The 12,949-nt window shown below is 32.4% G+C and overlaps 2 protein-coding genes across 2 annotated transcripts; one reads left to right on the top strand and one right to left on the bottom strand.

The window, feature by feature from the left end:
* Window positions 1-1,719: 1,719 nt before the first annotated feature.
* LOC133190666 (uncharacterized) lies at window positions 1,720-3,058 on the bottom strand. The gene is made up of 5 exons (XM_061326358.1): window positions 2,738-3,058; window positions 2,568-2,646; window positions 2,354-2,482; window positions 1,882-2,042; window positions 1,720-1,788 (listed from the first exon to the last, which is right to left on the bottom strand). The coding sequence occupies exons 1-5, from the start codon at window positions 3,056-3,058 to the stop codon at window positions 1,729-1,731; spliced, it is 750 nt and encodes a 249-aa protein (XP_061182342.1). The 3' UTR covers window positions 1,720-1,728.
* A 7,396-nt stretch (window positions 3,059-10,454) lies between these two features.
* Window positions 10,455-12,664, top strand: LOC133190665 (bile salt-activated lipase-like). Its single transcript, XM_061326357.1, has 2 exons — window positions 10,455-11,926; window positions 12,430-12,664. The coding sequence occupies exons 1-2, from the start codon at window positions 10,455-10,457 to the stop codon at window positions 12,662-12,664; spliced, it is 1,707 nt and encodes a 568-aa protein (XP_061182341.1).
* Window positions 12,665-12,949: the final 285 nt, after the last annotated feature.

Here is a 12,949-nt window from a genome sequence, read left to right as displayed (position 1 = left end):
AAAATGTTCAATCTAGAATGATTTTTTATTTATTGTACTTTTGTATGCTTTAAAATTGTTTCTGTGAAGTTCCTGTACTTGCTTATAGAAATAAATACCTCAGTAGATTCAAATTAATTTAAACTTTCATTAGATTCAAACCTTTGATTTGGAATCCTAGTATTTTGTACCTTTTTAATGCGACTCCGTGTTTCTGCCCATTATTTGCTATTACATGGCATAGTCGCTGAGTTTTATGTGTAAAAAAGAAAATTCGTCTAAGCAAATATACATTATTTCATCGTTAAGACCTATAGATTGCCAATTTAGAAATTAAGAAATGACAGATCGCATTTCTAATACTTTCGTTTATCAATGCTCCAGTGAAGCCTTACTGATTTAAATAATACAAAACATATATTGTATCATTGGATACAACATTCATAGAGAAAGAGGAGGGCTACCATAAAGAGTAAAATTTTTCAAGAGAACTGAATTTTTGTATATTATTGATGTAGGACAAATTTCAGCATTCAATTTTAAAAAACATCACTTTTAAGATCAATAACATAGACCAAAATGCCCATTTGATATGTCTTATTTTGTATTACTTCAAGCATATTTTCATTAGTCCGGTGTAAGCAAGGTCTGCGATAAGCAAAAAAAAAAAAACATCTCTGCACATTAGAGATTATAAATTGTTAAGTATGTAATTTTACGCGTGTAGGCATATTAAGCGGTACTTATCTAGAATGTTTCAACAGAAAATTGCTAAACTTTTCTTGAACACATATAATTGTTGATATTGAAATTGTGAACAATAATGGGACAAACTTGCATCCTCAGTCAAATTTGTCTGAAAACTTTTAATGGTTTGTCCTCATTCATATTTTTATTTTCGAGAATTTTAATGAGCTTTCTTCAATAAACATAAAAAACTTGATAAATACAAATTGTATCTCCTCGACCATGCATCAGAAATTTTTGTAAATCAGATGTGTATTGAATCCACAATCTTTTAATGCAAAAAGAACATGTAGCGCAGAAATTTACACAAAGAATTTCGAAAAACGAGGATTATAGTCACTTTGACCTTTACATTCAGATAATGAATTAAGATTCAAACTGTTCACTAATATTAAATGTTGCTTTAAAGCTTGTGATTTTCCAAAAGAAAGGTATTTTATAAGTTGAATCCCAAACAATTTTAGAAAACTTTTCGATGCAAAATTTGTCAACAATGACATGCATTTCAACTTGATATAAAGGAATAATTGACATTATTATTATCTCTTGTTGGAGTATGAATAAATGTTAATTTTTTCCTGCAACTTTTTCTTACAAACCTAGAAAAACAGCTACATTATTCATTTAATCTTGTCTACATATATAGGGAAAATCCTTATTTACTGTATTACATATATATCAAAAAGTGAAGCCTTTGTTACGTACGAGTATCAAATACGTTTAATAATATGAAGAAATCTGGAATCTGCTTAGGAAGAAAAGTCCAGAGTAGCATCTACGAACAAATGTTTACATTTGTCAAATGCCTTAGACAGAATAGCTATAGTGTAAATACTGAATTTACTTGGTGGAAGTAGAATCAAAACTTACAACTGCCATATTTCACATTTTATATTCACTGCAGTCCAGTGAATTCAAAACTTAACATCGTTATGTACATAAAGACATGGTATGTACAAATACTGCAAATTCAGTACTTCTGCTAAATATATAGAGCTTTATTTAAATGATCCGTCCCCTTCTGAAAAAGCGCTGCAATACTGTATTTCTTTCCTTTTCCTCCTGAAAATAGAAAAATAATGCATTAATGCTTACAATTTTTACGCATTCTCAAACAGAAACATTACAGTGTATACTTTTTGACTCGATGCTTACTTTCCCCGTGAACCTGGCGTTTTTGCACTGTGGTGGAGGACTGAATACACTCGGGTCCAGAATGCTAGGTACTACATTCAGGACGTCTAAATTTATCAGTGTGCCAGAGCCTCTGTCTGCGCTCCCCACAAAATACACAGCACGTACTGGGTTGCATGCTTCTTATTTTTAAAAATATATATTTATTAATACTTCAAACAAATAGGTATGCTTGGCATTGAAAGTTATGTACAAAATGTTCATATTTTCAAATATTGAATATGAAACTGCAACATAGATGCAAGGATGCGATTTCAGCAAAATGTTTTGACACCATCAAGTCCATGTGCAAAAAAAATGAAAGAGTGGCAGTGTAAAATATTCCTTGCTTAGAGTCATTCAAAAACTATTCACATATGGACAGTGACATTCATACTTCCGGTAAATTTACGTGAAAGATAGTGTTTAAGTGAAGTGTTTAAAAATGTCTTACTCGTGGGTATATTTTGGATAACTGTTGCGTCAACTGATGCTGGAAAGTCATCATTGGTGGTAAACCTGTAATTCTGGACCTTATTCCAACTAGAAGCCAATGAGCCGGTACTCACCAATTTTGCTTCATCTGCCAAATATAAGAAGAATTGTATCTTTAGACTTTCGTTTTGTATTATAAAAGCAGTTAATTACAACAGAAATTATTACTATACCTGGTACACATTGTTTTGTCATGTTCTCTATAGTACTTTTTTGACAGCTGCCGTCTAGATCAATGTTGTATTGAATACCCTATTTATTTATAAGGTAATACATAAATAAAATATTTGTGTAGATTTAAATTAAAATGCATCATTAATACTTGAAAATTTTCATAACTTACAATTTTGTAGTCATTGATAATGGTTGTGTCGCTGGGTACAGGACCGGGAATGAGCGGAGACACTTGCGTTCCTTTCAATTTGAGATAAGTCCTTTGATTTAGGTAATCATACGCAGTTTTTACAGTCCCATTAATATAAGAGTAAGCTGCTTTAGGAGCCGCTGCCTGATCTTTGTTGATAAACACTGTTCCATAGTCCAGGAACATATCGGCCACCCATTGATCTGGGGTGCAGCATACTTCGGAAAGGCTAGGTTGTATATTGACTACTAAACATACCGACAATGTAATAATATTAACTGCGTTCATTTCAGCAATCATAAACGATTAATATTAGATTGATTTATTAACTCGTATGAGCTCATATTTGTATCACATTTAAGTTATTGATAATCAAAGTCAATATTTACATATTATACCCTTGCACATATCAGTTTTGAATTCGCAGCCCTAATGGTTTAATTAGTTGAACAAATAAGTTGTCTTTATAGAATTTGACGTAAAACGATTCTCAATCTTACTTTTTTATTCAATATTTGTTAAATATATGAAAAAAAAATATTTGAAATCTTGTCATTTTTACATATTTAAGCTAGTAAATAGTACAAGATTTGGCATTTTGGTATGCAATACTGTAGGCCTTTCAACTAATTTTTCAATTTGCACATATGGTAAAAAACAGTTGATAGATAGTTTTGTAGGTACATGAAATTCTCAAAAGAAGATTATAAACTATACATACCTTTAATTTAATCATAAAAAAATTAATTATTAATATTTGATTTGTAAGATGTTGTGTTTTAAGGACAGGTAACCAAGTGTAAAAAAAACGACCAACAAAGTGCCGATTTTTGAGTTATCGTTTATAGGAATGACATATAGGCTGCTTCAATTGGTATTGTTATGTTCACAAAAGGGTTCATTATATTCTTTGGTACACAAAAGGGTTGACCAAAACAAGGAGAATGTCTTCACTCTATACCCGGAATAACGGGATCAATGAATGGGGAATGGACTATATTCAAGATTTTTAACTCTATCCGACAGTTGTTATGAAGAAGAAAATATAATGCCATGTTTTTTGTGTGTGTATTGTTGTGCTTCATCTATAAAGATATATATTTCTACAATTAAATGCAACAATAAATTATATTATTCTTTTCACTAAGCACGAAGAAGAATCAACAAGTATAAAAATTAAATCAGGTCAAAATTAAGAAGGGGGATGGATTTCACTTTCTATTTTTATTAAAAATTTCACTTATATATTATTGTGCAGTGTCGGTAACTACATGATAAATAAGTTTAACATTTGAGCTAAATTTTAAAACCACTGGATTCCGCTGACAGTGAAGGAACACTTTGGAAATGCTAAAACTTGACATGCTTAAAAACAGTTAGCTTCCTCGGACCCGCTGTAAACAAGTTCCGGTAACGGGTTATCGTTCTTTTCATCGAACCCTAGCGGCAGTTGAAAGGCCTAAATACTGATGAAAAAATGTTTCAAGTAGTAAAAATAACAATGCTCCGGCTATTAGGTATCTAATTCTTACAAAGAAAGAGAAAAAAGTGTGTACAATTTTGATTTCATCAGAAAATCTGCCTACAAGTAAATACTGAAAAACACTGCTATGAAATGAAAATATATCATCAAATCTGAGAATATTGGCAAATCAGAGGAGCAATATTTTCGTATCTTCTTTGCTTTCAATTTTTTCATCCATGCAAACATAAAAAATGAAATAATAACTGCGTTCATGTCAGCAATCTTAATTGATCGTTCATTAATTTAGCTCTATAATTATTAACTATAATTTATTACTTCTGACCCGAGTCGTCTAATGATACTTTAGTGATTCATGGATAGGTTTTAAATCAAAAAGGTGTAATGAATATAATACACTTAGTATTCAATATATCAACTATTCGTATAAATTAAAATATCCTCACATTTATTCTTGCAAAACATATAACTATTTATAATATAAAATATATTAGCTGTATATAAATGAGTCATCTGAAAATACAAGAATGCAAAAAAAATTCTAAAAACATCAGATGTGGGATCAGGTACCATGGAGGAGTAAGCATACCCTGTCGATCGGCCACACATGCCGTGTACTCCTTGTCTAGATCGGGCAAAGAGAAATATCTGTAGACAATTTAGTGTTTGAATATTTTAAAACAAAACATTACTAATAGAGGTGCTGCTTAAGGAGTAATTGCTAATCAAACTCTAGAGTGGAAGAAAGGAAAGAGCAATATTATTTCCAAATTAGAATTACCCTTACCCTAATTTGGCAAAGTTCGTCCAATATGACCATATTTAATTTACTAATATTTCGGCGCCTTCAGGAAGTTTTACATGTGACAATTACTGTTCATAGAAGAACAAGTAAACTAATTCTTGTTCGTGATACCACAAAGAAGCATTTAGAAGCATTAATAAAAGGTCATTAAAAATACATATTGAAAAGCAGAAGACGCTTGGACATTGTTGGAGTGTTCAAGCGATGTTGAAGTGAACGGTCTAAGAAAGTCACTAATGAGACATAAGAATTGGCGCCTTTCCTCTGCTACATCATTCTCTTTTACGGTGTACATGTCACACATCCTTGCAATAGCAAGCATTAGAATTCATCTCTCCATTTAATAACTTAGGTAGAAATACCTTACACATTTCCACCGGTGGAACACCAATTTTTATATTGAAGGTTAGGTCTTAAAAGAAAGGGAATGCCCCATATTACAGAGCCTTCGTTCTCAGTTACCTATCATTACATCTAGTGATTGGAAGAAAGAAAATTTTGATGAACTTTTATCTTGTAAAAGAAGTGTGCTCTCTTCTTGAAAACTATCCATTAAATATGGGAGCAAAAATCGTGCGCGAGATTGCTCGAAGCCCCTAGTCAGTAATGAACTCATCAGTTGCATTCACTTATTTTCATTCGGTCTATACTAATTAGGCATCACAGACAGGTGGCAACATTAGACGACAATGTGTTGAACACACAACCCACCTTCTCTGCAGTTTGTATTGTAGGCAAAGGGGCGTCTACTGTAGCAAATTGTGAACTAGAAACTCCACTTTCCATGATCACCCTATGAAATAGTTCTCTATTGTTAGGTATCAAGGTCAATAGTGAAACACTGAATCCCCCTGCCGATTCCCTGAAGATTGTGACATCCCTTTGATTGGATCCTTTTAATAGCATGAAATCCCATATTCCCCTTTGCTCTATAATATTTTGACGCCAGAAATCCGAAAATCCCAAAGCGATAATGAATGTTTACAACGATGACGTCACAATTTAAGGCCAAAATGTGTCCATCGTGGGATATTCCTACTCCCATAATATACCCTTCATCATTAATCCAAACTATTACGCTTTTCTTGTTGGCATGATTGAAAATATTTGAAACATATAATATCGAGCTGAAGACAATCTTCTGAAAGTCTGAATATTTGAAATTATTAGATAACTCTGTGTCAGCCTGGTAACAGACAGGACCACGGTTTAGCATTGAGAGTTCTGGACCATGCGCCATAAGGTATTGGTTTTGCAAATCTTAAATGACCGATATTTTATTAGATATTTGTATAATATTCCTTGACTTTTATACCAATTGAAGTGTTTTCCTGTAATAGCACCAAGCCGTAATAGTGCGTGAAAATCACTTCCAGTCTCCTCTATACTTTGAGAAATATGCACCAAGTTAGGAAAAAAGTAAAATTAAACCCACAAAACTGTCCTCTGTAAAAATAAAAAAAGAAAGATGATAATAATAATAGTGAATTTGCAAAGTGCAAAAGAATGTTTAAAATATAATACACAAGAATAAAAGGATAAATGATAAATTTACAAGGAAACTCCAATGGTAAAAAAAGCACAGACGAGAAAGATTACAAATTTCTCACTCCCATTATCGTCGAATATCTATTATTTTATTTTAAAAATGAAGAGAGAATGGTCACTTAGGTATGTGGCATATCATCAGTAATTCCTCTGAGGTATAAATGTCTGTCAACATTGCGTAACAAGATAAAAGGGTAAAGTTTTATCTTCTAATTCAGTATGTGAAATGAAACAGACCATAAACGATTCGAAAATCAGATAAAAGATTAATTTTACCACAATTTGAATAAAATTACAACAATTATATAATTAAAATTTCTCCTAATGCAAACAATAAAAATTAAATTTAATCCGTTTTTTTTTTAATCACGATGTAAAACGCTTCCCCAACCGATACTAATGTTTGCGGAGGCCACTTTGCCGTTATGCAAAGAATATAAATCTTTTAAAATTTCAGAAAGATTGGCTGCATAGAATCTTACCCACACATTCATAGCTTACATTTATATGCATGTAGCAGTTCATCTCATAATTTTCATAAAAGTTATTAATCATTATGAAACGAAATTATTTCGAGGGGTAATCAAAAAGTTTGCAAACTAATTGAATTACTTCCATAAAAGAAATCAAACTGGGTTTCATTGTTTATTATTGTTTAAAGTAGACCCCTCCGGTTTTAATGCATATATGCCAGTCTTCTGTCCATGCACGAAACACGTGGACCAGGCGGTCACTTGACATTCTCCGTAGCGTAATATTCAGAACAGCTCAAAGATTTTCCCAGGTCTTATATTTCTTACGTTGCAGGTTATTTTTAGAATAAGAATAGTCCATTTTCACAAATTGCCAAAAACTCGGCAAGAGGATGGGTGGATTAAGATATCTTTTCCCGTTATGAGCATGGTGTCCATCAGATCCAGACTCTTCTGTCGTGGGTGTGTCATGCATCCAATGTGGATCAAGTATGGGCGCTTTCTCTATATCATAACTGATCTATTAACAGTCTTAAGTAACTGAAATTTTGTGGGATTAAGAATTAATTCATTGTTCAGTAAACTTTGTTTTTACAATCTGAGACTTGGTGATATTTATTTACAAATTGCTCACACTAGGGACACATCTCATTCCCAACTTACATTCACTTTGCAACCAGAACGAACATCATTTTTTAATAATCTCATTTCCTCCACAAACAATCAATCAAATTACTAATTGAACTTTTAAAGTCCTGTGTCTTCATAAACCTTCTACAAATTATTATACATTACTGTCATAGATTTTCCAAGATTTAATTAAAAACTTTACAGCCGTTCCTTGCTAGAACCGTCCGAGTCAACCTTTTTTGTCACAAATCATTACATAATGACGTCATTTTCACATTGTGACGTCATAAACATGGAACAAAAAATTATGTAACACATGCTGTTTATAGATCATGTTTATGACAAAATATATATCAAATTTCTTTCTTATTTGAATTGTGGTTATGCAGCTACAATGATAGCTCGCGAACTTTTTTATCACCCCTCGTATATTCCGGGTTATGACCGAAATGACCCTTTTGTTTTCAAGGCTAATGTTACCAGCACATCATGTTAGACTTGTAACACCCATTGGGTAATCTCTGAAAAAAATTGGCACATTCTGTCATCGCAGGCATCTGTAAAAAAAAAAAAATAATAATAAACTGAAAAAACGACAAAAGATAAAGCTGATCTCGCCTACAGTGTGATGTATAAAACCTCAAGGATGTCCAGTATCTCACTGACAGTTCCAATATCTCAAACAGCAGTCCAGGATGTTCTAGAGAAATGCTTTCAATTTGATTACTCAAAACTTATTAACACTTGACACTTTCATTTTCGATATTTACATACAGATGCTTCAAGTATCATGCATACTGGCTATAATATGTAATGTATGTGCCAACAGCACAGTACTCTACAAGATACAATGGCAACGTGATAGTAATGCTGTTTCATCCCGAAAGAACAACGAAAAATCTTTTATAACCTCTGTCATATTCTCTGCACAACGACATGATGCAAGGAAAACCCTTCAACCTTTCAAACAGACTGGTTGAGCAGTTTTTAGAATAACAAACTTAAGAACGTCTCATTTTTTCGAGTTTCTAAGGCTAAGATTACAATTTTGATAATTCAAAATGTTGAAAGCACAAAAAAATGAGCTATCATTTATATGAAGTTTTTATGAAAATTGTCCAAGGCATTTGCAAGAACAATCGAGTACAAAGTTATACAAGGACCATTAACAATATATTTCTCCAACTTCGTTCGGAGTGACAAAAATTTAAAAAATATAATTCCAAAGATTTTATCGATATCATAATATAAAATTTTACCAGTTCATAAAAATTTTATGCTGATTAAGTTTTTTTTTAAAAAAATGACTATAGACAAGCGGTTTATTACTAGTTCAACAGTGAAGTTTCTTATTTTGACTTATCTCACTCTGTCTATTGAGAGACAAATGACGCCTACACCAGAAAAATGCAATACATTCCATAAAGCAAACATGTATATTTCATGTTAAGTTTAAACGAGAAAATGTTTAAATTTGTAAAGGCCACTTTATACCTCTGGAGCGGTGGTATCTTTATTTTAACCACGAGATATACAATATGTTATCGCGATAGAAAAGGTAAACAATTTGTAAACCCGTAGTACACGAAGCTTTCCTGAAGATAAATCCGACCCGAAACAATGTCATTTGTAAGTATAAATTTATTGTTGTTGCACATCAAAAAAATTACCTTATTCTGTCCTTAACTCTTTGTCTTAAATAATTCAGATATTATTCACAGTCTGCATTTATACCTTTCTGAACTTTCATTCAAATTTGTAAAGGTATCTTTATACGAACATTTTCATTTCGAAGATATCAGAAATTGCGTATTGGTCAAATGATGTATCAAATATAATGAAATTGAATTTAGACTATTGGCTTGATTTTTGTTGTTAAGGCAGTATGAAAATGCATTTTATCGCTTTTTAAAATCAATTCTTTAGGTGTAGAAAACTATGTACATTTTTTTTTATTTGCAATGGAGTCCTTTATTCTGCTTTATTTGACATTAATTTATTTTAATTTCGGACACTCATTAAGTTTTTGTCACGGAGAAGCTAATATTCATACGCGACACAACTGCTTTTTGCTTTTGACCAGATTTTATGCTGTTAAACAAATGATATTTCGACAAGTTCGAAGTTGATGTTGGGAAAATGTGAAATCTGCAGTTACAGCTCATATTTGAAAGTAAGTTGGCTAATGATCTTACTTGACTTGGACAGCGGTTCCTTGAGTTATTTCAAGTTTACGGATTAAAAAATATGCAAAGTTTATATTTTGGTTAAAACTTTGTTACACATATGTAAAACAGCGCTGAAACTTGCCATATAATTGAAGGTAACAAGTCTTTGACATTAGTTATAATACTGTTATTCTATGTTAAATTTTGTAGTTACAGGATCTGCTTATAAAACACTGATACCCCCGTATTGCAGCCATGGACAGAATCAAAGTTAATCAATTGCAAGTTAACCACCAAGGCCAAGGTCATGAGATAAAAAATGTTTTAAAACCCAAAGATCTTCATTACAAGGGATAAACCTGTGAAATATAAGTCTTAGCACCAACCAGTCAAATGTTAGATCCAGGGTTAAAGTTTATAAAAAGGTAGTAAAGATCAATATTTTGCAGTCACACAGACAAACAGACAGACACTCCAAAAACTATATGCCCCAAACCTCCAATTATAAGAGGACGAAAAAAATTGTTTTGAAATAGACTTTATCATTAATTTATTTTTAATTCTACAGCAATACATAGTCCTATTCCTTATGGCAGTTACCCTAGTCTCCGCGTACCAAAACTTTACCGTTATTACGCGTCTTGGAAATGTTAATGGCTTAGTAATTCCTACAACAAAGGGTGACATCTTCAGATTCACAGGAATTCCTTTTGGTAAAGCACCAGTTGGTAGCCAACGTTTTCTCAAACCGCAGCCATACGGTTCCTGGAAGAGAACTCTCGATGCGACTAAAATTGGACCTGCTTGCATGCAATCATACACCTATGCTAGTGTATATCATAATTATTTTTCAGAAGACTGTCTCCAGTTGAATATATATGTTCCTTATAATATTACTCAAGATCTGAGGAGAAGCGTTATGGTTTTTATTCATGGCGGGGCATACATGCTTGGATCAGGTATTTCAATCGATGGTTCTAGGATAGCCTCCCATGGTAATGTAATTGTTGTGACAATAAATTACCGCCTGGGTATGTTTGGATTTCCATCTTTGCAGTACTCTGGAGTTGATGAAAACGTCGGATTGTGGGATCAGATATTAGCTTTGAAATGGATCAAAGACAACATAGATGATTATGGTGGAGACCCGTCTGCTATTACAATATTTGGTCAATCAGCTGGAGGATTTTCCGTCAATTTTCAAATGCTTATACCCCGTAATAAGGGTCTTTTCCATCGTGCAATCATTGAAAGTGGCACAGCAAATTCATTAATTGCTATGAAAAGATCATCAAATGTTGGACGCCTGATAGGAAAGAACTCTCGTTGTAATGATCAAGACCAATCGATGTTCTTACGATGTTTGCGAAATTTGGACGCTGGTATCATTGTCAACAAAACTGATGAATATTCTGCAACGCTTGGCATTGACGTCTTTTATGAACTTGTATTTACCCCAGTACTAGATGGTGACTTACTTCAAAGAACACCTATGGAATTGATTAGAGATAAATCTTCGGAAGAATTTCAGTTCTTTGAATCAATTGACTTGATAGCGGGTACCTGTGATATGGAGGGAGCGTATGTTTTTATCACAGGTAAACCTTTCGAAAGAGAATTTAATTTCAATATGTCAGATGGAATTCCAAAACGATTTCTTTGTGATGCGTTGATATCAGGATTTGTTCAAACTTACTATGAAAATAGTTCAACAATTTCTGATCTAATATGTCAAGAATATACCAGTAAAGACAAAACTACTCAATCTTTGAATGTTGCACATTATTTGACGGATTTTCCGTTTCTTTTGCCAACTATAAACATGTTACAAGCTCATGCCTCAAGCAAATCCTCCTCAACATATCAATTCATATTTTCGGAAGGGGAACACTCGCTTTATCCAAAGTTCCCATCTTGGCTTCATGGGGCGGGACATGGAACTGAGTTGATATATCTCTTCGATGCTAGAAAGTTGGCAAATTCTAATTTTACTCTCTCTGCGAAGCAGGCGGCATTATCACTACAGCTAATTGAATACTGGACAAATTTTGCAAAAACAGGGTAAGAAAATATTTCTGTGAAATAAGGTTTCTTCATATGAATTTGAAATGCTGTAATATATCCTTACTTCATGTTTTAACGAAAAAATATGCAGAAGGAAAAGACATATATTTTGTTTTATAATAATTCATTAATTTTTAGCTATTCAAAAGATATGTGAGCTGTAGTGTATAAAAAAAACTCATATATTATGTGTGTTCAAAACGTAGTTTGCGTAAATGTTTCACCAATGGTAAATTCAAACTCATAACCTTTATTGATATAAAAACTACAAAAAAAGTTAGACTTTCCGAATATCAAAAGACAAACATGTATTTATTTTTAAAAAAAAAAACAGACGAGACGTAAGTTATAAATAAAGAAAAGTATGTTTTTCGTTATGATTCTTATAAAGCTTATAAAAAACGGGAGAGATGTAAGTTAAAAAGTATAATTTTGTTATAATTCTTATGAACCTTTCATTGTGTGTTTACTTACTCGGTGATATTAATTATTTCCATCAGAAATCCAAACGGTCCCAACAAAGCAGACTGGTTGCCCTATCTCAGTAACACAGAATCATACAAACAACTGAGCATAAGGAATATGACGAATGGAAACCATTACAGAAAGGACTATGTCAAACTATATAACACGATCAACGGTTATAAATTCCTAACGTCGACAGGAGGAAATATGCAATCTAGAATCATTTTGATCTTGGTTGTACTTTTTTATGGTTTAAAATTGTTTCTGTGAATGTCTACTTGCTTATAGAAATAATTACATGTACTTCAGTCGATTAAAAAATTTAAACTTTCAATAGAAACAAACGTCTGATTTTAAATACTATTATTTGTAACTTTTTTAATGCAACTCTGTGTTTCTTCCTGTTAAATGGCACTGTCGCTGAAATCCATATGCAAAGAAAATTCGTATCAGCAAATATACATTATTCCATCGTTAAGACCCATAGATTGCCTATTTGGAAATTAAGAAATGACATATCACATTTGTAATATTTTTCTATTGGCAATGCTCCAG

This window comes from Saccostrea echinata, unplaced genomic scaffold, assembly GCF_033153115.1.
Source record: "Saccostrea echinata isolate AGI-Se365-2 ecotype Australia unplaced genomic scaffold, CSIRO_AGI_Sech_v1 ptg000022l, whole genome shotgun sequence".
Taxonomy (NCBI): Eukaryota; Metazoa; Mollusca; class Bivalvia; order Ostreida; family Ostreidae; genus Saccostrea; species Saccostrea echinata.
This window is presented reverse-complemented; position numbering and strand designations above follow the sequence as displayed.